The sequence below is a fragment of the Benincasa hispida genome, chromosome 7 (genome assembly GCF_009727055.1).
Source record: "Benincasa hispida cultivar B227 chromosome 7, ASM972705v1, whole genome shotgun sequence".
Taxonomy (NCBI): domain Eukaryota; kingdom Viridiplantae; phylum Streptophyta; class Magnoliopsida; order Cucurbitales; family Cucurbitaceae; genus Benincasa; species Benincasa hispida.
The window spans coordinates 32,028,558-32,052,181 of NC_052355.1; the positions used below are offsets into that span (position 1 = coordinate 32,028,558).

General features: G+C 35.7%; 4 protein-coding genes across 4 annotated transcripts; 3 read left to right on the plus strand and 1 right to left on the minus strand.

Annotated features, from left to right (window-relative positions):
* The first annotated feature begins 290 nt into the window (after positions 1-290).
* On the plus strand, positions 291-4,611 carry LOC120081274 (alpha/beta hydrolase domain-containing protein 17B). The gene is made up of 5 exons (XM_039036008.1): positions 291-873; positions 2,671-2,707; positions 3,126-3,362; positions 3,442-3,489; positions 3,895-4,611. Exons 1-5 carry the CDS (start codon positions 551-553, stop codon positions 4,414-4,416), a joined length of 1,167 nt encoding a protein of 388 aa, XP_038891936.1. The 5' UTR covers positions 291-550; the 3' UTR covers positions 4,417-4,611.
* Positions 4,612-5,070: 459 nt separating this feature from the next.
* On the minus strand, positions 5,071-10,626 carry LOC120081273 (bZIP transcription factor 16-like). The gene is made up of 13 exons (XM_039036007.1): positions 10,274-10,626; positions 9,810-9,992; positions 9,297-9,353; positions 9,122-9,196; positions 8,686-8,775; positions 8,510-8,569; positions 8,260-8,429; positions 7,536-7,590; positions 7,064-7,106; positions 6,724-6,989; positions 6,575-6,652; positions 6,353-6,478; positions 5,071-5,546 (listed from the first exon to the last, which is right to left on the minus strand). The coding sequence occupies exons 2-13, from the start codon at positions 9,879-9,881 to the stop codon at positions 5,424-5,426; spliced, it is 1,215 nt and encodes a 404-aa protein (XP_038891935.1). The 5' UTR covers positions 9,882-9,992; positions 10,274-10,626; the 3' UTR covers positions 5,071-5,423.
* Positions 10,627-11,974: 1,348 nt separating this feature from the next.
* LOC120080808 lies at positions 11,975-16,118 on the plus strand. Its single transcript, XM_039035452.1, has 4 exons — positions 11,975-12,120; positions 12,233-12,633; positions 13,702-14,840; positions 15,615-16,118. Exons 2-4 carry the CDS (start codon positions 12,291-12,293, stop codon positions 15,687-15,689), a joined length of 1,557 nt encoding a protein of 518 aa, XP_038891380.1. The 5' UTR covers positions 11,975-12,120; positions 12,233-12,290; the 3' UTR covers positions 15,690-16,118.
* Positions 16,119-20,385: 4,267 nt separating this feature from the next.
* LOC120081605 lies at positions 20,386-22,685 on the plus strand. Its single transcript, XM_039036635.1, has one exon. The coding sequence runs from the start codon at positions 20,461-20,463 to the stop codon at positions 22,435-22,437; it is 1,977 nt and encodes a 658-aa protein (XP_038892563.1). The 5' UTR covers positions 20,386-20,460; the 3' UTR covers positions 22,438-22,685.
* Positions 22,686-23,624: the final 939 nt, after the last annotated feature.

Consider the following 23,624-nt stretch of genomic DNA (forward strand, 5'->3'; position numbering starts at 1 on the left):
AATTTTCATTGTCTATGATGTTTACTATTTTGTATCATAATATTATAATTCAGACTAAAATAGTTTTTATTTTCAGACTATTTATTAACCAACTCAACATTTAAACTATTCATTCATGCCTCAAAATTAAGAGAATCCATTTGGTTGTTTAACCTAATTCACCAAGGCAAGCACCAATTAGAAAAATGAAAAATGAAAAGAGAAAAAAGAAAGGGGAAAAACAAAGTTTAATTTAATATATAATGGCTCTGTTTCTTCTGCCACTGTGCTTTCTCTCTTTCTCTCTCTCTTTCTGTGTTTAGAAATCTGAAAACTTTACATTACAAACAATGATCTTACACAGATATAGCTAAACATCCAAAACCCATTGCCTTCAATTTCAAACCCCATTTCATTTCATTTCACCATTACTCTTCTTTCTCTCTCTCTCTAAAACCCATTTTCTCTCTCCTCTTCCCCTGTTTTCAAACTTTTTTCCTCCTCTCCTCCAAGAAAAAGAAATGTTGTGAATGAATCTGATGAATTTGAGTTTAAGGTGCTTTAGTGGTGAATGGGTTGCATGTTCTCTCAATTGGCTTCAAAATTTGCCTTCTTTCCGCCGTCGCCGGCGACATATCAGATCAGAAAAGGAGAGGGAGAGGGGGAGGGACGGCTGAGGGTGGTGTCGACGGCGGCGGGGGCGGCGGTGGAGGACAGTTTGTTAGATGTATTGATGATAGATACCAAACGTGGGAATAAGATAGTGGGATTTTATTTGAGGAATCCTTGTGCGAGACTTACTCTGCTTTATTCTCATGGCAATGCTGCAGACCTTGGCCAACTCTATGACCTTTTTCTTCAGCTTAAAGTTAATCTTAGAGTTAATCTTATGGGGTTTGTTTTTTTTCTTTCTCTTTTATTCCCCTTTTTTTCAGCTAAGTTTGTTGGTTTCAAAGATTTGGTCTTGTTCACTCTGTTTAAGTTTCTTCTGAGTTCTGAGTAATTGGAGCTCTGTTTTTTTGTTGAAGCTTTTTTTGGGGTTTTAATTACATTGAAGGAATTGGGGTTTCTTTCTTCATGTTTCTTCTTCTTCTTTTTTGTTTTTTGTTTCTCTATCTCCCCCTCTCTCTTCCAACTTTGTTCTGATTAATGGAGCTCTGTTTTTGTTGATTTTTTCCTTTTGTTGTGATTTTTATTACATTGAGAAGGATATGGTTTTTCTTCTGTTTCTTTCTTTTTATCTCTTATATTTCATATGATTAATTAAGCTCTGTTTTTTGTTTAAAGCCTTTTTGGGTTTTATTACATTGAAGGAGATAAATAAAATTAACCTCCCTCTCATTTTAGTCTTTACTTTGTTCTGATTAATGGAGTTCTGTTTGTCTTGAAGGTTATATTATTAATTATTATTATTACATTGAAGGAATTGGCTATTTTTTCTCTCTCTGTCTCTTTTAACTTTCATCTGATTAATGGAGCTCTGTTTTTGTTGAAGCTTTTTTGAAGTTTTATTACTTTGAGGAGTTTGAGTTTTTTTTTTCCTGATTTATGGAGCTCTTTTTTCTAAGATTTTTTTTCTTTTTGGGCTATGGCTTCTCTTTCTCTGCCATGTTTGATACTTACAAATGATTCAGTTTTAACTTACCTTTTGGATGAAATTGGTTTCAATCTTCTCTTTCCCTCACTTTGTTCTGATTTATGGAACTTTATTTTTGTTCAAGCCTTTATGGCCATGGCTTTTCTTTCTCTGCCATTTTTTTTAAATAGAAGGATTTAATTATTACTTTTCTTTTACTTGTGAATGTTTCTTCCAAATGGGATTTTGAAATTTACTGTTATTTTTGCATTTGGGTTGTGAGATTTACATCAATTATTTACCACACCGTAGATGATTGAGTGGAGAGTGTAAAGTGAAGAAGAGAAGGTAGTTTAATAGTTCCAAAGTTGGTTTCTTTTTCAGGTCATTTTCTTACCTTCCTTTTTTACCTTTTTCCCCTGAAAAAAAGCAGCCATTTCCCCTCCTCTTTTAGTTGCAAAATATGTTTTATTTTGATGGAGTTCTGTGCCTTTGGGGTTCTGGGAAAGTTTTTTGCTTTTACTTCCTTTTCCATTTTTTTTTCTCTGCAAGATTTGCTTTCCTTTTCCATATAATTTGATTTTTTTCTTCTCTCTTTCTTTTTTGGCATAAATTTCTATAACTCAACTTTTGTTTTCTAGAACTTTTGTTGTATAAACTCTATACTGTCTGTTCATATTGACCCCTATTCGTCCGTTTACACGTAAACTACTAGAGTTTCGGTCGAGTGGTCGAAAGGACGAGATGTATGTTTTTCCGGTCGCCTACTTGGAATAGTTGAATTTTGATGGCCAACCTCCTAGAATATTGAATCCTACTAATTTCTTGAAGTCAAATGTTGTATGTTATGATAGTTTGTCCTTTGAGATAATTAGTTGAACTATACTTAAGTTGCCCTGAAAACACATGGTTGTCATGAAAAATGTTTGTACTAAGTCGTTCGATTTGTTTTAGGAGAACAAATGTAAAACCTAATACCATAATCTCGAACCCACTCTCATGTTCTATGGACTTTGTTGAGCTTTTCTTGGTACCGTTTTGGTAAATTTTGTCGGTTTCGTCGGTTTCTTGCTCACATTTTTTCTTAACTAAATTTTTGTATTCTTTTTATACAGATATGACTATTCTGGCTACGGAGCTTCCACTGGTAAGGTATGTTGCTGTTCCACTATTGTTCAACTATCATATAAGCAAATAGTTCATGCCTTATATTTCACTGTTTGAGAGTTTAGGGCTAAATCTCTAGAGTGATTCCAATTTGTTGATTTGGTAAACGAAATCTAGAAATAATGGCAGGTTAAGATTCCAACATTCCTGTGTAGCGTCGGAAAAATAGGGGTCCAACGAGGGAATGAGATTAACCCGAAATAGAAGGGCAGTCTAGGCTTCTTGTTAATGAAATTTTGATGAATTTGGATTTAATTCGAGCCTTTAGTGACGATGATTCACTGATACTCATTCCAAAAAATGGTTGGATCATTGTTAGAAGGTGGCTGAATGAGCTAGCTCTCACTTGGTCTTCTCTTAATCACAAGCCTTTAGTCGAATTAATGTTGTTTGTGAAATGCAGCCTAGCGAATCGAATACATATGCTGATATCGAAGCAGTCTACGAGTGCCTTGAAACTGAGTACGGAGTCAGCCAAGAAGACTTGATCTTGTATGGGCAGTCTGTTGGAAGTGGACCGACGTTGCATTTGGCTTCTAAATTGCCGAGGTTGAGGGGTGTCGTCCTGCATAGCGCAATCCTTTCCGGTCTACGAGTTCTGTGCCATGTGAAGTTCACATTTTGCTTCGACATTTATAAGGTAACATACCTATCTTCGACGTTTATGGCATCAATATTTCGTCTGTGCATTAATCCTACGAGTATTCTCACCCTTGCAGAACATTAACAAAATCAAGAAGGTAAAGTGCCCTGTGCTTGTGATACATGTAAGTCCTCTCTCATTTTCTTCCTTCGGAGACCTTTCATGAAAAGAAAAACTTAAACATAGAGCAATTAACGATATTTTTCACTTTCCTTCAACGCAAACTTGTTTCCGGTGGTCTCCAACCGGATGTTTGATTAGGTGATCAGGTGCGTGTTGGTGTATACGCAAGCTTTTACGATGAAAATATGTCCCAGTAACTGTTCTTTTACATGTCATCTAATCATGACTTTATAAAAACATATTATAAGAATGGTTTTAATTCTACCATACAATTTTTGTATCAACTGTGAGATTACCAAAGACGACGAGTTTCATCTTGGGATGTGAAAATGGAGTTTTTGAATTCCAGCAGAAAGTTGAAGTAGATAAACTTGTGATTTTCGATGTTTTTGGATGTAATTCACAGGGCACGGAAGATGATGTTGTCAATTGGCTCCATGGAAATGGATTATGGAAAATGTCGAGAGAACCATACGACCCTCTATGGATAAAAGGAGGAGGCCACTGCAACTTAGAGCTTTATCCCGACTATATCCGCCATCTTTGCAAGTTCATCCAAGAAATGGAGAACCTAACCACGAAAATTCGCCTCAAAAGGATTCGACAAACACTTCAGCAACAAAAAGGATCCTGTTGCTGTTCAGTTTCTTGTGATGGATGCTGCTGCAAAGTGAAATGCTGGCAACCAAAATGCTCGAGACCAAGCTGTCCAAGTTGCTGCCCGGTACGGTTCAAATGTCCCGTATCCTGTAAACCCAGATGCCCAAAATGCCCGACGCCGAGATGCTGCTTCAGCTGCCCCTCCACTAGTTGCTTTGCTTGGAAATGCTGCAGCTGCACTAGTTGTTTTCAATGGAGATGCAGTGGCTGTTGTAAAAGCTGTTTTCAATGGAGCTGCTGTTGTGAAAGAAGGTCCTCCAATGGTTGAGAGAGAAAGGGGGGGAGGAGCGAGAGGGAAGGATTTTTCAATGGTGGGTTTGTATAGAATGCTGTGCTTTTGCTAACACCCCTTTCTAAAATTGTGCAGTAGCTTATAGAACAAGAGGAAGAAGATATTTTTATCAGATAAATTCTTTGGGGGGAGAAGATTTTATTTAATGATATTATTCCTTTCAATTTGTTACTTTTAAGAATTTCCATACCATATGGGCAGATCTCTCTTGTCATTAGAGATGAATGTAAAAACTCGCCCTTCTGAATATCCCAATTTCATCATTCATATCCCATAAGGGATTTTTTTTTTTCTTTTATTTCACTTGATCAAATTCAACGATGGTGATCATCAGATCAAATTTTTAAGACGGTAATTAATACCTCATCCATCGAGCCATGCTTGAATTCCTGACGATTCCTTCTTTTGATCTGCATGAACCTTAATCAGTCTCTTAGACTTGTGCTTAATAATCTCAAGAAATGGATGTTTGTTCCTACAACATTTGCGTCCAAAAAAAAAAAAAGAGAGAATATTTGGTTATCTCACGTAGAGGCCAATATAACTTGTTACTTGAGTCAAAATTCATAATTCAACTCAGGATGGTTAGCAAAAATTTAAGAAGAAAACAACAAATACAGTCCAAACAAGTACAAGCAAACTAGCAAAGCCTTGGCAAGATATATTAATTTTTCTCCAAGTTAACAACAATTAATGTGGATGGTTTTAGTACAGAAGCTGAAGTGAAGTGTGAATGCTACAGAATACTTTCACACACCAAATATCTAATCTTTGGGGGCTTTGACATTTAAGGATACACCCCATAGAGATATATGATTATATAATGGATCACAGGAGTAAACAGTCCTAAAACTATAACAGGTCAGCAGCTTACATAGAAACTCAACTACACTACAAGCTATGAGAACTAAAATTTTGGGGTTGTTCACAAATTAGTTAGGTTATGCGCCTGAAAAATGCAGCAGCAAGCAGGGAAGGAAGATTCAATTCTTGTTACCGACTTGCACAACCTCCGACTCTTTAGGTTGTGTGGTTTCGTTATTTGAACGCTGGCCGTTCCTGCTGACCCTTAGTTCTTCATTTCCCGGTACTTCCCCAAGTCTTTCCTGCATAAACAATATCCAGCCTATTAAATGGGGTGAGTTTGTGCAATATATATCTGCTACGATGAAGGGGAAGATGATTTTTTATACGCTCATTGCTCATACTGCACATACGATGAAATAGATTACAATATAATAGCAAAATTATGCAAAACCTCCAATTGTGAATGTTTACGTTAGAAGCGGCAAAAAGGTCACTTTCATCACAGGCAGCAAGGATAAGTAGTTGTTCTTTTTGTAGGGATGGTTAGCAGTCATTATATTTGAATTTGGTATTGGGGAGTTATAACTTGGTCATGTTGTTCTTTATACATGGGTGCTTTTGTAAAACACTGGGTGAGTGGTTTTTGGTTTAGGGTTTAGGGTTTAGGGTTTAGGGTTTACATCTACAATATTTGTAAACCAAGAGTGGAGAGATTGTGACCCTCTTGAATCTACAATACGTGGGGTGGGAGAATCAAATTTTTTACTCCAAGATTGATAGTATAAACATCAGTTCAGTTATGCTCATTTGGGCCATAGTTGATAAGTTGTAAATTCTCACCGGAGAATTATCAAGTAAATAAAGGATGCCTATCATATTATTGTGACATAAGTCTAACTATCTGACCCGTCTAGTTGATTACCAAAAAGATGGCTTAGGACTAATCAAAGAAAAACAGTCTGCTCCATTTTGCATGTAAATTATCTTTTTATAAAAAAATTGACATCATAAAGTAATTATAATGAAGTGATGGTCAAGGGTGAGACCAAAACGATGAGGGGGAGAATAAATTGAGAAATAGGAAGAGCTATATTTTTTGTATTACCTTCAGAGAAGCATTCTCTGAAAGTAGCTGTTCATATTCACTCCTTATCCGGTTCACTTCAGACCTAAGACTGGCATTTTCTTCTTGTAAAGCTTCAGCTCGGTGTGCTAATTCGTCACATTCTGCCTGAAAAACATGAGTTCAAAACCAGTGGGTTATAAGAGAAGCACGAGAAACGAGTACATCAAACAAGATTAATAGTTTCCAGCAGCTTTTCAGTACCTGCTTGCGTAACCGTGATCGTCGTGCAGATTCTCTATTTGATTGCTTTCTTCTCTGCCTTTTAAGCTCTCGCTCATCCTAAATCCAAAATTTGATCATACTTTTTTTTTCAACCAAGGTCCAAAATTTTGAATCATATTAGAGCTTACCTGCAGCCAAAGCTGTGACTGTATGCTATCCCGAGATCCTGTGGTGACTAGTCCTCCAGCAACTGGAGTCGATTGAACCTTTCCACGCATTGCAGGGATAGTTGATGATGCACCCCAATAGTCCATTCCAATATTTAAGTTGGTCGTGGGACCAGGAACGACTCCTGGGGCCCCAGCAGTTGCCAATGGGATGACAGCCATAGACTGAGTATTAGATCCTCCATTTTGAGTACCATGCATTGAGTTACCATTCTGAGATACTTCAACTGTGACAGGAAGATGTATTTTTTACCATGTCTGACATGAGATATTGTCAAGACGAAAGAAAAAAGAACCAAACCTTCCAAAGTGTCTTGCCTGGAACCTAACTTAGGTTGTGATTCCTACAAAAGCAAAATACTACTAAATCAATTTATCTAGAAAGAAAGACTGGAACAGCACTTATAATAATAATAATATATTTTTTTATAAAAACATAAGAAAACAAATCTATACAAGTAATTAACAGTATTGACATATTTCCCAGTCTCTCAGCTCATTTTGCCCCTCAATCCATCTAGTTTAACATTTCAACTCAACTTATGGGAACTCTTTTAGTTTTAACTTTCATTCTCAAGTTTCCTCATAGTTGAAAACATCCTTTGACTTTAAGCACTGGGCTGAGGACCAATAATGAGGTAAGAAAAAGAAATTACTTTTTTCTTAGTTTTCTTTTTCACCTACAGACACAGAATATCCAGGTCACATTAAAAAATGAACAATGATCCATTAGAGAGGAAAATGTTAATAGACAAGCAATGACCACAACTTACATTTTGAGAATTGGCATCGCTTCCTTCACTTGTACCTTCGCTGGCACTCTCAGCACTACAAAAACCAGGTCAGATGCACGTCACCCAATGTTCCAATGGCTCGATCAATAAATTTCATAGGACTACAATTCTAAAGAAAGTGAAGTTTTTTATGAACCATCTATATAGGTCTTGTTCATTGCATGGAAAATCTAAAATCTCCCATGTTAGTCAGTTCTCATTACTATGATAAATATTCATTCAACTCAGAGTCCCCCCATTATAGCATCAAAAGCACAACAGGAGCAACCTAAAGGTTGGGTAGAGGAAACTACTTGACAAGCGTTTTCCAATCACTGATAATCAAAGAAATAGTTCACTTCAATATTTCCATAGCATTAAGCTTTCTTTTTCCAATTACTCTCACTCCCACCCCCCTTGCAGCTATAGTCCTGTGAACGTTTTGCCCCTTTCCTTTCTTAGAAAGATGCAACTGCATAGAGTAACTTTGCCTAGAAGATCTCAAGAATCCTACATAAGTCTTTCTGTAATTACTCTTCTTTTGTTACCTAGATTGAAGATCTTCAGTTTGATCCCTCCCTCATGGAAGGGGATGACTTGCCCCTGCAACCACATGGCCATTGTTCTGATTTGTTTATTTATAAAATCCCTATCATTTCCTAATCAAATAAAGCATACACCAATTATTATTCTACATGGGCAATTTCTATAAAAATTAAATAACCTCTTAGAGTATGCTCCATTGGCAGATGTTCCAGATGATTTACCCAGCTCATTGTTTTTCCCTGTAATCATGTTCAAACTGCCCAAACTTCCTTTTGATCTTTTAATTGGCAGTTTTTCCTTCACTTCAGGTGGCTTAACGTCTCCCTCCAAACTGCCTGCCGTATTACCCTATATATGTCTTCACATGTCATTTTTTTTATCCGCTTAAAGACAATGATACCTCATCATAAAATAAGAAGGAAACTCACAGAGGCCTCAGTGATGCCATTTGGAGAAGGCATTGCAAATGGGCTAAAAGGATACGATCCCTATTATACACATTAGAATATAGCATACAGTATAAAGCAAATCCGTCAGACAAATACCTAATATAGAAGTTTTAAACAAAATAAAAAATGTATAAAACCATAATGCCCAGAAATACCGGGGAAATGGAAGGGTGAGCATATATGCCACCAGGTGGATACATTGCAACATATGGATGTGGAGGCGTGCCATAAGGAGGCATAATATGCTGCAAGTAAACACCCACGTTCAGATAAATACACAAAGCACTCCTTCCCTAAAAGGAAAGGAAAAAGGGAAAGAGAAAAGATTTCTGAAAGCCATGACAGCCAATTCCAATGCGCTGAACTGAAAGTTAGAAAGTGAAGAAGCTCTTTCTAATTTTTAAATCACAGAAATAAACACCTGAAATACTACCAAATGGAATTTAATAGCACCTTAATTAAAATACTGATAAAAAGAATAAAAAGAAGAAGAGGAGGGCTATAAAAGCTGATTTCCAAATGCAATCAGAATGCACGCATATGGATCAAAAGGCAGACATAATACACCCAAAAAACTGGTGGTACATGTACCTGAACTCCCCACATATATGGGTGGGCTTGGGGGCTTGATGCCAAGAAACCATGCGGAGGAATAGGAGAATATGCCTGAAAACCAGAAATTATACATGTATACATATGTAACGATCTAACCACAATGCTGTCCCAAAAAACAAGATTAAACTAAAAGCTTTTGCCCCAGTGTGACCTGGAAACCCGACCAATCAGGATTAACTGTGCCAGCGCTGGTGGTTGTAGTCTGCTCCTGTAAAACGACAACATCAGATTATCAAACAGAACCTGCGAGGACAAACTTTAAAGAGAATGAAACAAACACTAAGGAACTGTAAGCTAGTATTTTCAGTGATACTTGGATAGAAATTTTTTATGTTGTTTTATAAACTGGATCAGGTTCCATTGAACACATAATACTGATCTGAGGTCTGCTCCTAGGGAACGGTTCGCTCATATGTATGTGTTTCTTTCCGTGATATAAATTCTAAGTTGCTTCTATAGGACGGTTCTGGAGAGAAAAATAAATGAGATATGGTTCCATTTAGCACATAAACTAATTTCATAATTTGTTCTTGATAATTACTGTCTCTCAGCCCATAAAACTAATTTGATTATACTATAGGAAAAACAAAGAATGAGTTATAGAACACATCACTTTAAAATCAAATAAAATAAAACTGAACTCCAAATCATGCCTAAATTAAACCTGGTTAGTAGTAGGAGGCGGGGTCTTCGTCTCCTTGTCTTTCGGTGGTTTCTCCATCTCACTGCCACTCATGGTTCTGCTTCACCATCTTCCAGCCATCTCCCAAGCCTTTCCAATGACACGGATCCTAATCTCTACAACAGTCTAAACTGACCGAGCCGCAAACTCTCCCTGACGAATTTCCTTGAACATAATCAACAACTTACTTCAAATTCTAAATTCGGTACAAATCAAATGAGAAGATGAAAAAAATAAAAAATAGTTCCCACAATTCACAATTCCGTTTGTGTTTTCCAATTTCCTAGCAAACCTTGAAGGACAACAACCACACTATACAACCCCAACATGCATGAAGCTAAACAATAACGAATAAAACCAAAAACCCTAACAGAAATGGGGGGAAAAAACAAAAACACGAAAACACCCACAGTTCAAAATTGAACAAAATGGAGCTTTTCACTTACCAAAAGTCGAAACTTCAAACCCCCTGAGGGGAAAGAATTCGAGACTCAATTGAAGGAGCCTCGAAAGGTGATCAAATGACGAAAATGAGGTATAAATTGGAGGATAAGTGACAACAGCGAGAGCGGATAATCGAAGGGAAAATTGGGAAGAATCAAGGGAGGAAGGAATTGAAAGAAAGATTGAAGCTTTCCTTTTGGTTGTTTGATTTGATGGAAGAAGAAACTGGAAAATGGAAAGATCAGAAGTGGAATTACAAGAGATTGACGATGAGAGTCGTCGTACGGAGTTACTGTTCTCTCTCTTGCGAAATCGCCGTCTCGCCCCTCAGCCTCAGAGAATGAGCCACTCCATTCTCTCTCTCATTCCTTCGGCATGACCGACACTCGTGGGCCGAAGCCCAAATCTAACTCATTTGAGCCTTGAATATTGGGCTTGGCCCATTCTTTTTGTGTCGGCGTGAATGAACCAAAATAAGGTTAAATTAAATTATAGCGGCAATTAATAAATGACTTTTTTTTTTTTTTTTAGAAATAAATCACTTTTTTTAAGGAAAAAAATATCTTTTTTTTAAATGTTGAGAGTAGTTTTTATTTGATTTACACATTTAATCATTTTATTTTGAATTTCTTTTCAATTTAATCTATTGATTTCTTTTTTTTTTTTTTTACGATAATTATTGGAGGATAGATTGAACTTCTGACTTCTTGGATATGTTATCACTATCATTGAGCTAAACGCACTTTGACAATCTATTGGCTTTAAAATGTTACAATTTCACCATTGATGTTTGAATTTTATTTTACTTTGATCCTTAAATTTCAAAATTTACACATTTTAACATCGATTATTTTACTAAATACTCCATTTAAATATTAAGTGTTAGTATCTATTAATTAATTTAAAATAATTATAATTAATTAAGTGTAGTTATTTTTCCATCACTGTCAACTTTAATTTTAGAATGTCACTTCATAATAGTTTAAAATTAATTAATGGATGGTAATGCCAAAACCGAAAGAGAGTATTCAGTGAAAAAATTCGAAGTTAAAAGTACAACTTTTGAAACCTATGGACCAAATCGAGATAAAACTCAAAACTTAAAATGTGCAACATTGTGAAATTTATGGAGATTTAAACCACAAACCTCTTTACTATTAATACATCTCTAAGACCATCTATTATGTTTATTTTAGCCATTTTATTTTAAGATGGTTAAGGCATTGTCTCACATGTGCGTACAACTTCTGGATTACAAAACACACTATTTTGAAAAATGTTTGAAGCAATTTTAGCATTTCAACAAAGCTCTAACATATAAATTGATATTTTGTTTTTTTTCCGTTGGTTAAGTTATAAATATGTCCCCGACAACTTTTCACTTCTATTCAACCATTCCCTAATAGTAGGATATTCTAAATTCATTTTTAAATTATGAAATATGGTTAGTCGCTCAATATCATATCAATAAATTAACTCGCTTTTTTAAATTAAAAACATAATTTTTCCTTGAAAAATACATGCAAAACCCACACACACATATATATTTAGTTAGTTAGTTAGTTATTTTATTATTATTATTATTATTTTTTAAATTTTTATAAATGCACAAACACCTTTGTTTTAAGTTCAGAAAAATAAAACGGTATATATAATCCATTTTTTTTTTTTAAAAAAAGGTTAAATTATAAATTAATCAGAGGGGTGGACGGGAAAGAGAAAAAACTGGGAAATAGAAGGAAGTTGGAAATTGGAACAGTAGCGCTGAAGCTCGTCTGGCGATTTTGAAACTTCAGGAAGCAGTGACAAGAAAATCCAGAAAATTTGCTACAATTTCATTCTAGAGTCGGTATAAATTTGAGATTCTGCCATTAAACCCTTCTTATACAAATCGATTGGTAGGCTTTGATCAACCAGTTATTGTAGTTGTCTTTGATTTATGTTTGAATTCATTTTGGTAGGAGTTTTGGTTCTCAATCGAGAAAGAAAGCGTTCAATAGGAAGTTGTATAGGTATAGAATGATCGATTTGTTTCTGTTAGAGCCGAACTTCAATGACGAACAGGATGTTAGCTCTGCGAAGTTGAGAATTTCTCTCTTAAGTAAATTAGAATCTGTTTTATGGAAGTTGCTGACTTCTGGAGGACGGTCTGAGGTCCGATTATGGCTTACGAATAGCATAGCTAGTGTGACATCCATCAGTCCCCAGCATCAGCGGGACCTGTTTATGACATTACTGAGACGGAAGCCATTTAAATGGGCCTTCGCATCTCAATTGCTGCAAATGTTGTTTGAAAAGAGATCACGAGAGGCAGGGATTCTCATTGCTAAGAGAAGCTACATAATGGAAAAATTCTTCGAAGGTGACTGTTCTGTTTACTCCTCGTCAAATTTAGCTATAGCAAGAACACTTAACCAAATCTTCATTCTTTCAAATTGAGTTAATAGATGTACTGTCAGAAAAAGAACCCAAATCACCTTTTGTGATTCTGAGTATGTCTTTCTAGAATCGATTTGATTACCCGTGTTTGGCTAGACATTTGTTTTGTTAACAATATTCTTTGGCTGGAAAATAATAACCTGAACTTTTTCTTAAGGATTAACTACGTATTTATATAGATTTAAGAGCATGGACACAGATATGACTTACGAGACATGGACATGACAAAGCTTGGAGCCTTGGACATGTGATTAGAATATTCATTTTTAAGTATATATTGCTTTTATACTTCTCAACTATTCTCTTGCTAAAAGTTTGTTTTAGTTTAGGATACTTGTGCATTTATGATTTAACACTTTAAGTTATCAGTTTTTAAATGAAATAACTACTCAACATAAAGAATAAACAGCATTGGTTATGCATTTATATATAGTTCATTCTAAAATATTCATGTTTGTTCAATGTTTATTGTGCTTATCAAGTGCTTGATACACGTCCAAGAAGTATCACATTCGGATTTCATTTGTCAAACTAGTGTCTGACACATGTCTATTTTGTTTAACAAGTATCTAACAAATGTCAAGGTGCCAACCATGTGTCAAACTCACATGTTGTCCAAACTTAAGTGTTTGTGCTTTATCGATTTAAATTGTAATCCAAAGCCTCTCTAAAATGTAGTTTTGAATGAATTTGGCTAATAGATCAAGAGTATGTATGGTTATGTCTCTTGTGGAATGATGCTGGATATGTTTCTTTTCTTTTTTGGTTATTCCCATGCTGTAATTTATCTTGCATTTAGTTTCTTCTCTAACAACAAATTTTAACCCTAGTCAAAGATATTGCAACTGCTTTCCTTGACCGAGGAGTTTGTTTATTGATGGCACAACATACTGCTCAATCATAAATAGAGTGGTTTTTCTACTTCTGTGCTAATGATTTGTTTTCACTTTCATGCAAATTCCTGATCATGCCATCCCCCTTGATTCTGCAGGAAACTCAAGACGAATATCTCAGTGGTTTTCCAATTTTGCCACGAATGGTGCATCAGATCATGGAAAAGGTGCCAAGGCCTTAGCACAGTTTGCTTTTGTAAATCGAGACATTTGCTGGGAGGAGCTTGAGTGGAAGGGGAAACATGGGCAGTCACCTGCAGTGGTTGCAACAAAACCCCATTATTTTCTTGATCTGGATGTGCATCAAACTGTGAAGAATTTCATTGAGAATGTACCAGAGTTTTGGTCTTCCAATGAGTTTGCTGAGTCACTAAAAGATGGTGAAATTTTGTTTCTCGACACGAAATTCTTTGTGAAATATTTTGTTGATCTGATGCTTAAAGATGATCCAAAAGATGTTTGGGAAGTCATTAATGAGTTCCTAATGCATGAGTCATTTTCTTCACTGTCTCAACATCTACTTGTTACTCTTGAGGAGGCTGATTTCTGCAGCTTTCTAAAAATGCTATGCAAACTTCTTAGGCCGAGAATAGAAACCAAGGATTTTGGTAATTTGTCTTTTACGTTTGAAGTCATACTTTCCAAGTATGGTGACTCTGAATCTATTGATCAGATTTTACTATTAAATGCTGTCGTTAATCAAGGACGCCAAGTTCTACGCCTTTTACGTGATGAAGATGAGGAGGAACAATTGGATGAAATCAAGGCTATTGTCCACAAGATTTCAGCAATCTCAAGCAACACTCAAAGTTTATTCCCACTATTGAATGAGTGTGACGGGAGAAAAAGGACAATAGAGATGATAAAATGGCTAGGGCTTCAGTCTTGGGTTCTTCACTATAGAATGTCAGAGGAATGTCAGACTCCTGAGTTATGGGAATCCTTGTTTGTTGATAACGGCATAGGATTCCAAAAATCTAATGAATATTCATTGTTGGATCACAGTGGCCTATCGGAAGATGATGGTTTTGAACCGTGTAATAGAGCACTAGCTAAATCTAAGAGGCGAAAAAAGGGGGGGAAAGGTAGAAAAAGAAGAAAAAGGGACTTTGACTACGAGGATAGCTGTGACGATGAGCTGTTGGACTTTGATATTAAAAATGATAGGATGGACTTGAAGTTAAACACTGGAAGTTGGTTGCTTTCCACTGATGACTATACTGTGCCATGGAATGCTGTAAGTACATTGGTTGTCAACCTACATTTCCGTATCTCATAGTAGTTTAAAGTACATATTCATGGTCTGAGGACAAAGCTAGTAAGTTCTAATATGTTTTCTTAATAAATTTTCAGGGGAATCATTTTATTTCTTTGGTTTAAGGGTCTACCTTTGTCGTGGCTCGTGTAACTTTCATAATTTAAATCAAGGTCTTGTATCAATTCTTAATTATTGCTAGTTCTAAAAGAATTAAAAATCTCAATAGAAAAGAACCCTAATGTGGAACACCGACTTAAGAGGAACAGGAAGATATTTAGGTAGGAGAGGTGTTGAGGGGAGGTTTGTTTACAGCTAGATTCAAGACCCCCTCTGGGTATTGGTATGAAAAGAGTTCTGTATTTATCCTTTGCTTCTTATTCTAAACAGTTGGAACTCATTCTTCTTTTCTTCTTTTTGTTTGCTTTTTCCGATGTTTTTGTTTTGGCTCCGTTTGACATGGGTGGATCTTTTGTACTGCCTGTCATATGTTTTTCATTTTTCTTAAAGTAAAATAAAAAGAAGATAATGCGTGTTATCTGAATCTGGGTATAGCACAACTGTATTTGGTTTATGGTTATTTTGAAATGCTTGATTACATAAGATATTATACTTGAAGACAAAAATAGTTTCATTTTTCTGTGTTTCCTTCTTGTCCATTTCACTCTTTCACGTATTTCATGTATTCCATGGAATTAGTTCCCTAAGAAAAGGAAAAGAGGTTCCCAGTGTACTGATTAGATTGCTCTCTTGTAGAAGGATCTACCTGAACACCTATCAAAGCATTGTATGGCTTCATGGATGAAACGGCTGTTTGCTAAGAGGGAATGAAGAATGAAGCTTTGCTTGCGTGAAATATATCTAGCAGTGGAAGGAGGCCGGATTCTACCTTCTGAAACCGTGATAGCTATTGACAAATTACTGTTTCCAACAGATATAAGCACGATCAAATGTGTATTGGTAAGGCAAGGAATGAGGTGATATGCCACAGGTTCATTGTACAATACATGGTATCAAGTTATCTTATAGCCTTCTTAAATATATTTCTGCGATAGAATACAATTAACCATATGCTAACTAAGGAATTGCCATTGAATTGTATCGTTCTTTCATTGTAATTTGTTGCTGATCAATATACGAGGATTAGAACTTAGAAGCTCAGGTTAGTTGCCACTTCTACTGGCTTTTTTGTTTAGTTTTTGTATTGTTTGTAAATATACTTATTCAAATTTTGAATCTGGTTCACAAAAATGTTGGTTATGGTTTCTCTTGTGCTAGGGTGGTAAAAATTTCTCATTCATGCATCACATTTTGTAGATATAGCATTCATGGAATAATAAGATTCACTTAAATTGGGAGGGATGAAAAACATGATTCTAAGGTGGTGTTTGCCCTAACTTGCCTTGGGTGGAGTGGGCTATTATAACCCACTCTATGCTTGGGCCTCCCATCATAATAGTTGAAGTTCCTAACTTTTATAATCCACACTTAGCTACAGTTAAACTATTTGAAAATTTTCATTGTCTACGATATTTATTATTTCGTAACCATCATCTCTCCTCACCTGTAACCCATACTAAAATAGTCCTTACTCCAGACATAGACTATAATAACTACCAAGTATTATAATCAACTCATTGTCCCAAATAGCCCAATCTCTAAACCCACCACTCTCTCCCTTCAACCCTTCCATCACATAAGGCTTGATCCCCGTTGAACTTTTTTTCCAGCTTTAGGGTTTAAATCCTTCTGTCAAAAAGCAAGCTAGTTGCAAAGAGAGGAGCAAAGTATGAAAGATGAAGGGGGAAGTAGAATGGAAGGGAGAGTGAGTGTAGAAAAGGATTGTTTTAGCAAGAAATTGTGCTTTTGTTGTGTGTGAAAAAAGGATTTTGATTGTGCCTATTAGCTCTTATCCTCTTCCCTTGGAAAATGAAAGTGGATTTCCTCATTCTGATTTTTAGTGTTCACTACTAGTCATGATTGTCATCAGATTTCTACAGTTGGGAGATGAAATTACCTTAAAGATAGGGTAAGAAACTCTTTTTGATTTTTAATTCTTTGGATTTTCACCTTTAAATTTTTAGCTCTACTTCCAGCCATTGTTACATAGATCACATTCTAAACTTTCGATTTGCCTGTACATTTTTTTTAATAGTTGATTTTTCGTGGATGTTTCTAAGAAAATTTATAAGATATTAAACTGTGACTTAAAACCAATCTCCTTTGAGCATTTGACTATTGACTTGGCCCCTTATTGATCACTAGGTCGACCAATGGTGGTTTTCGTCGTCTTTTTCTTAGTCACTTGGTCGACCAACGGTGGTTTTCGTTGTCTTTTTCTTAGTGTGAGTTTTCAATATTGTGAGGTAAATGAGAGAATATGTTGGGAGCTTCTTTATTCAAACCGGTTTTCTACTCCTAGTTGTGCATGTGCTATCCTTGCTCTCTTTTCATTTGCTGTAGTTTTGCTTTTGCTATTGCAAAATTTATTTTAAACTTCTAATTTCAGCATGTTTTCAAAACAATCTCCGACCTCTAAGAGGAGTTGTATACTCATTATTATGTTGTAGATTAACTTATTTTTATTACTAAATGGGCAATTAAATCTTTAAGTTTGTGAAAATATAAATGACATGCAAAAATTTACTATGTAAACATATGCAAATCATGGACCAATAATTGATGAATCAAAGTTGAGTCTATATATCAAAACGAGTAGCTTTATTAGCATACAATATGCGTGAGTGTTCAAGAGGTTGGTGGCTTGAATTCTTCCACCTCCATTGTACTAAAAAGATCTATAAATTTAGTAAAATCGAGATCGAAATGCAAGTGCACAATTACTCACACACAAACAAACCAGATAGTAAAATTTTTTCAATCATAACAATATGGAACTATAAATGCAGGTGATGATTGATGAAGGTGCTGGAATTTACGAAAATCCTAATTTTATGCTATTTCATAGCATTTTCATAACAAGTAGGCTTTGAAAATAGAGTCAATGTTCTATAAATTCCAGTTTAAAGATTTTGTTTGTATTAATGTGTAAAATATGTTTTGTTTCTAAATTCTCTATTTGATCTTAAATTTCAAAATGTTATACTTTTAGTTGCGTTTGATTTCAAAAATATGTTACAATTTTTTTTGAAATTTGAATTTTGTTTTTATTTAAAAGCAATACGAGTCTATAAAAAACTAAATTAAGAGTTTAATAATCATACATTTTCTTTAATTTTGGATATTTGTTAGACACAACTGAAAATTCAAGAATAACTAGTTTTAAAGTAAATGAATTAAAATTACCACTCTAACCCAAGTATATCAAAACGGACAATTTCCGTGTAAGTAATAAAAAAAGAAAAGAAAAGAAAAATAGCCACCTTTCAAAATTAAATAATTAAAAAGAAAATATTCACACACTATTGTGAAAGAGACCGACTCTATTTTCTTTTCCTTTTTGTTCCTTAATCCAGAGTTTAAGTTATCTTTTAATTTATTAAAAATTAAGTTGAAACTTTTTTGTTATAAATATAACTATTTTTAAATGTTTTTTTATATTTAAAAATGTCCCTTAAATATAGACGTTTAGGGGCGTTTGGTTGGAAGGAAAAAAGGGTGGGAATGGGAATGAGTTTACAAAGCCCATGTTTGGTTTGTGAGTTTTGTTTATTTATCTTAGAAAAAGTACCCACAAATGAAGGAATTGCATACCCATTGAGAAGTGTGGGTTTCATTTCTTCTTCCGCTTCCTATCATGATTTTTCTTCCTTCCAGCCGTGAAATCGTATAACATTTTGTTATTCAGCGATCGTGTAGCATTTGGTAAGCGATCGTGTAGCATTTGGTAGGCGATCGTATAGCATTGGGTAGGTGATCGTATAGCATTGGGTAGACAATCGTATAACATTTTGTTACTTAGCGATCATGTAGTCAAGCTCAGCGATCGTGTAGCATTTGGTAAGCGAACGTATAGCATTTGATAGGCGATCGTATAACATTGGGTAGGTGATCGTATAACGTTTTGTTCCTTAGCAATCATGTAACGGAGCTCAACGATCGTGTAGATAATTTAAGCGATCGTATAGTATTTTGTAAACAATCGTGTAACGGAGCTCAGCGATCGTATTGTTATGAAATCGACAATTAAATAACATAAAAAAAGGGGAACGTAGAGATAGAGAAGATCGACACACAAATATACATGGTTCACTAACCGTGTTTAGCTACGTCCATGGGCAGAGGGAGAATAATATTATTAGAGAGAATGCTTTTAGAAAATTACATCATAATGCTCTAGAGTTAGAGAATTTATATAGCGCACTACTCTAAACCCTAGGGTCATAATCGTAAATAACTACAAATAAATAAATATGCTGAATACGAATTTTGAATAGGTTTTGGGGTGCATTGCCCCCAAACCCCCACCAGGGCGCGCCGCCCCTAGACCTCGGCTCGCTGACCGGGCAGCGAGACCCCGTACTTGGTTGTTCGAAGCGTCAACAAACAAATTCAAGACATTTGAACAAATGCTTGATAGAACAAGACCCTCAAACTATCTCCACAATGGTATGATATTGTCCACTTTGGGCATAAACCCTCATGGACTTGTTTTCACAATCTCAATTTTTTTTTAATTCCCACATACTATTCCCACACATAGACATCGTTTTCCCATGCACAACCAAACATAGTCATCCTTGATTCCCAGTAGTTTTATTCCAAACATATAATTCTCAGACATCCGATTATCATAGTTTAACTATACTTTTGTCATCTATCTTTATGTAGACCATATTTTTTTCAAAACAAAAAGAAAAAGATACAAGAATGAGCAAACTTACTTATAAATACAGCGAAATTTTAGCAATGGATCGCGATAAATATTTATCATTGATGGATAGAAGTCTATTACGATCTATTAGATATTTTCAACAATCATTTAAAATAATTATGCTAAAAAGAATTGATAATTTGTATACTTATAAGGAGACAAATTTAAAAATTAAAAGCCAACTGATTTTCTCTTTTATTAAAAAAAAAAATAATTCTTTTTCAATCCGCGAGATGGATGATTAAAAAATTAGGTAAAAAATGTAAAATGACCCAACTTAAAAAAAAAATGTCGAATAACCCTTTGTTGATATCAAACTCGTGTGAAATTACTAAAATATACTCGTGTGCAGGCAGAAAAGCAATCTCGCTCTCCCTCGTCTCGCTCTCGCTCATTTTTTTACTCACAAATCACTCTCTCGCTCTCGTTCGTTTTTTCACTCAAAAAATCACTCCTCTCTCTCTTGTTCATCGGGATTGGTCATGTAATCTGTTTATACCAGAAAAAGATGTACAGAAGAGAAGAAGTCGAAAAAAGAAAAAAAAAACGATTGAAAAAGATTTCTTACATCGAATAAGAGAAAAAAGAAAAAAAGAACAATAACGTGATTTCATGTGAGGATGACATGGACTTTTTACTTTTCTACTGAATTTACCATTTTGGACCTGATCATGAGGACAATTATCTCATTCTTTTTTCTTCATTTATATTTTGAGGCGGCAAAATCCGATCAGGATCCCCCTCCGCCGCCGCCGCCGCTCTGTGAACATGAACGGAGAAGTTGAGCAGAAGCCAGAGGCTCGGCGTCTCAGAGAATTGGCTGAGAAAAAGTTCAGAGATTCCAATCTCAAGTCTGCTCTCAAGTACGCCAAGCGAGCCCACCGCCTCGATCCAAACCTTGACGGCGCCGCCGAAATCCTCACTTCCTTCCAGATTCTCCGAGTCGCCGCCGACTCTCCGGACGACTGGTACCGGATTCTTCAGGTGGAGCCTTTCGCTCACATTAACACAATAAAAAAACAGTACAAGAAGCTCGCTCTGCTTCTGCATCCGGATAAGAACCCCTATTCCGTCTCCGAGGAGGCGTTCAAGCTCGTCGGCGAGGCGTTTCACTTTTTGTCCGATAAGGTTAGGAGGAAGGAGTACGATTTGAAGCTTCGAATTCGGATTCAGGACGAGAAGATTGGAGATGCGGATGTGGAGAGCGAGACGTTTTGGACTGCTTGCTCGACGTGCCGGCTTTTGCACCAGTTCGAGAAGAGGTACGTAGAGCATAATTTAGTCTGCCCTAGCTGTAGGAAGAGTTTTAAGGCCGTTGAAGTCGTGTATAATGAACCTGAGATTACGGAAATTGGGGTCATGATTGGGGGTCGAAGGTTGAGAAATTTGAGTTCTAGGCAAAATTCTGGTAGTTTTGAGGGATTAAAAGAATCTGGCTCGATGCAAAAAGTGAATACTGGTCAATCGAAGAGAAATGCTGCTGTGGTTAAGACGAATGGTGAGAAGAAGAAAGGTCTAGAGTTCAATGGGAAAGCTGGTTCTGTAGAAGGTGAAGTTAGAAATGGCGATTTGGAGGGAGTTGATAATGATGATGTGATATGTAGAAGAAGATTAAGAAGTGGGAGTATGAGGAAGAAGATGAGTAGTGTTGGTGAGGTTTTAGAGAGGTCTAAGCTGAAGCCTGTTAAAATGGAGGAGGAAATGATGACTTTGGCTGAATTACAGTCTCAAGTGATTCAGAAAGCTCGAAAAGAGAAGATGAAACTGAAGTTAAAGGAGGAGGAGGAAGCAGAGGAAAGAGAGAATAAGAGAAAGAAAGGGGTTAAGGAAAATGATGACGTTGACGAGAGACTAACTTTGAAAGAGATGGAAGGTCTACTACGGATCCGTCGGCAAGAAGCATCAAAGCGTGCCGGGTTTTCAGAGAATGCAAGGCAAAGGAATTCCAAGAAGAATGTGAATCTGGAAACTCAGAAGCAAGGACCTTCATGTAATGGAGTTGATTTAGATATGATGGTGGTGGAAGATTCAGACTTTTATGATTTTGACAAGGACAGAATGGAGAGAAGTTTCAAAAAAGGGCAAGTGTGGGCTACATATGATGATGATGATGGAATGCCTAGGCATTATGGTTTAATTGAAGAAGTTACTGTAAATCCTTTTGAAGTGAAAATGAGTTGGTTGGATGTTCAAAACTATGGGGATGAAAGACTATTTTGTTGGGAGAAGATGGGATTTCATGTATCTTGTGGTAGATTTAAGGTCACTGAAAAAACCACCATTCATTCATTGAACATTTTTTCTCATGTTGTGGATTGTGAAAGAGCATCAAAGGAAGTCTATAGGGTTTATCCTAAAAAGGGATCAGTATGGGCACTTTACAAAGAAGAAGAAGAAGAAGAAGAAGAAGAAGAAGGTGGTTTGGATGCTGAGAAGAGAAGAAACCTTTCGAGCAAAGAGAAACGAACTTACGATATTGCAGTGTTTTTAACAACTTACAGTGAGATGCATGGTTTAAGTATGGCTTATCTTGAGAAGGTTGATGGTTACAAGACCATATTCAAGAGAAGGGAGATTGGTTATCATGCTATTAGATGGTTCGAAAAGGACAATATCCGATTATTTTCGCATCAAATTCCTGCTCGGAAGCTTTCTATAGATGAGGCTCTTGGGCATCTGAAGGACTGTTGGGAACTTGATCCAGCTTCTCTTCCTTCGGATTTGCTAACCACCTGCTGCACATAAAATCAGAGTGAAAAAATCCCTTACTGCTCGTGTCCAACGATATTTTATTCTTTACGTGGATGGTTCTCAGGCAAACTGATTGTCGGGTATGTACTCACTACCCATGTAAGTTTAAATAAACAGTGCATTATGATCTGTAGCATAAGAGGGATTGCAGTACATAAATCAAGGCACAGCATCTTATAGCCATTACTCATTATCACAGTTTCTTCGTATTATATTGTTTGCCAAATGGCAAATATTTGTGATCTCTTTCTCCCTCACATAATTTATGCTTAGAACACACTTTGAATTGAGAAGGTATGAGAAGAAGAAATTTTTTGTGACTTGATAAACATTGGAAATGTGAGGAAGAAAATATATAACACTGAAGGGATTTCTAAACACATCAATTTCTAAAGATAAAGTATTGATATGTTTAACACTGTTTGGTTGGGAGAATTACACTTTCCCTTGAAAACATAAAATACTAGATCTAATCCTTAACAATTGTGTTACTTTTTACCCTGACTTATTGACCCTTTTTGATCAAGCTCCTTATTTCTTGTAAGGATAAAGTTAATTGGCAAGATGATTATGCCTATTTGGAGTGACTTTTTAAGTACTCAAGAGAAGAAAATTATTCCAAACATGTCCTAAAAGTAAGCCTGATCTAAATAACACTAGAAAGAAACAACATTTTAATCTACAAGTTTTAAGTATCCTTTAGATCCTATATTTTAAGTTTTAAGTCTAATTTCTATTTGCTTCTCAGATTTTAAGTTTTGGGCCTAGTTTTCATTTAGTCTCCTCTTTGTCTAATCTTCTCCCACCCCTCTATACTATCGTTGATGCTTCCAGGTGAAATGGTAAAGAATGGCTCTTTAGGGTCTCATTTTCTTTTTATTTGATGGGAAAAAAAAGAAAAGAAAAAGATGGTTTGGGAGGAAACTCTTGCTAGTTTTACGAACAAACTACGTGGAAAAATAGACCTTTCTTTCATTGATTTTTAACGAGCAGTTTTGTAAGCAACCATTCTCTTTAGATTTGGTTTTGGAAAACTTGGTGGTATCGGATTAGTGCGTTTTGCGTAGAAAGAATTTAAAACTTGATGGTGATAACTGATTAAAGGTGTGTTTAGTTTAATTTTTCAAATGTTTAATTTTTTTTTAAAAAAATGAAGTATTTTGACAACATATCTCTTGAAA

Coding starts and splice junctions, on each gene's coding strand:
- LOC120081273 (XM_039036007.1), bottom strand. CDS start 9,881: ATGAGTGGCAGTGAGATGGAGAAACCACCGAAAGACAAGGAGACGAAG. Junction 9,197..9,296: donor CTGATTGGTCGGGTTTCCAG/GTCACACTGGGG, acceptor TCTGGTTTTCAG/GCATATTCTCCTATTCCTCC. Junction 8,430..8,509: donor ATGGCATCACTGAGGCCTCT/GTGAGTTTCCTT, acceptor AGACATATATAG/GGTAATACGGCAGGCAGTTT.
- LOC120081274 (XM_039036008.1), top strand. CDS start 551: ATGGGTTGCATGTTCTCTCAATTGGCTTCAAAATTTGCCTTCTTTCCG. Junction 2,708..3,125: donor ACGGAGCTTCCACTGGTAAG/GTATGTTGCTGT, acceptor TGTGAAATGCAG/CCTAGCGAATCGAATACATA. Junction 3,363..3,441: donor TTTGCTTCGACATTTATAAG/GTAACATACCTA, acceptor TCACCCTTGCAG/AACATTAACAAAATCAAGAA.
- LOC120080808 (XM_039035452.1), top strand. CDS start 12,291: ATGATCGATTTGTTTCTGTTAGAGCCGAACTTCAATGACGAACAGGAT. Junction 12,634..13,701: donor AATGGAAAAATTCTTCGAAG/GTGACTGTTCTG, acceptor TTGATTCTGCAG/GAAACTCAAGACGAATATCT. Junction 14,841..15,614: donor ATACTGTGCCATGGAATGCT/GTAAGTACATTG, acceptor GCTCTCTTGTAG/AAGGATCTACCTGAACACCT.
- LOC120081605 (XM_039036635.1), top strand. CDS start 20,461: ATGAACGGAGAAGTTGAGCAGAAGCCAGAGGCTCGGCGTCTCAGAGAA.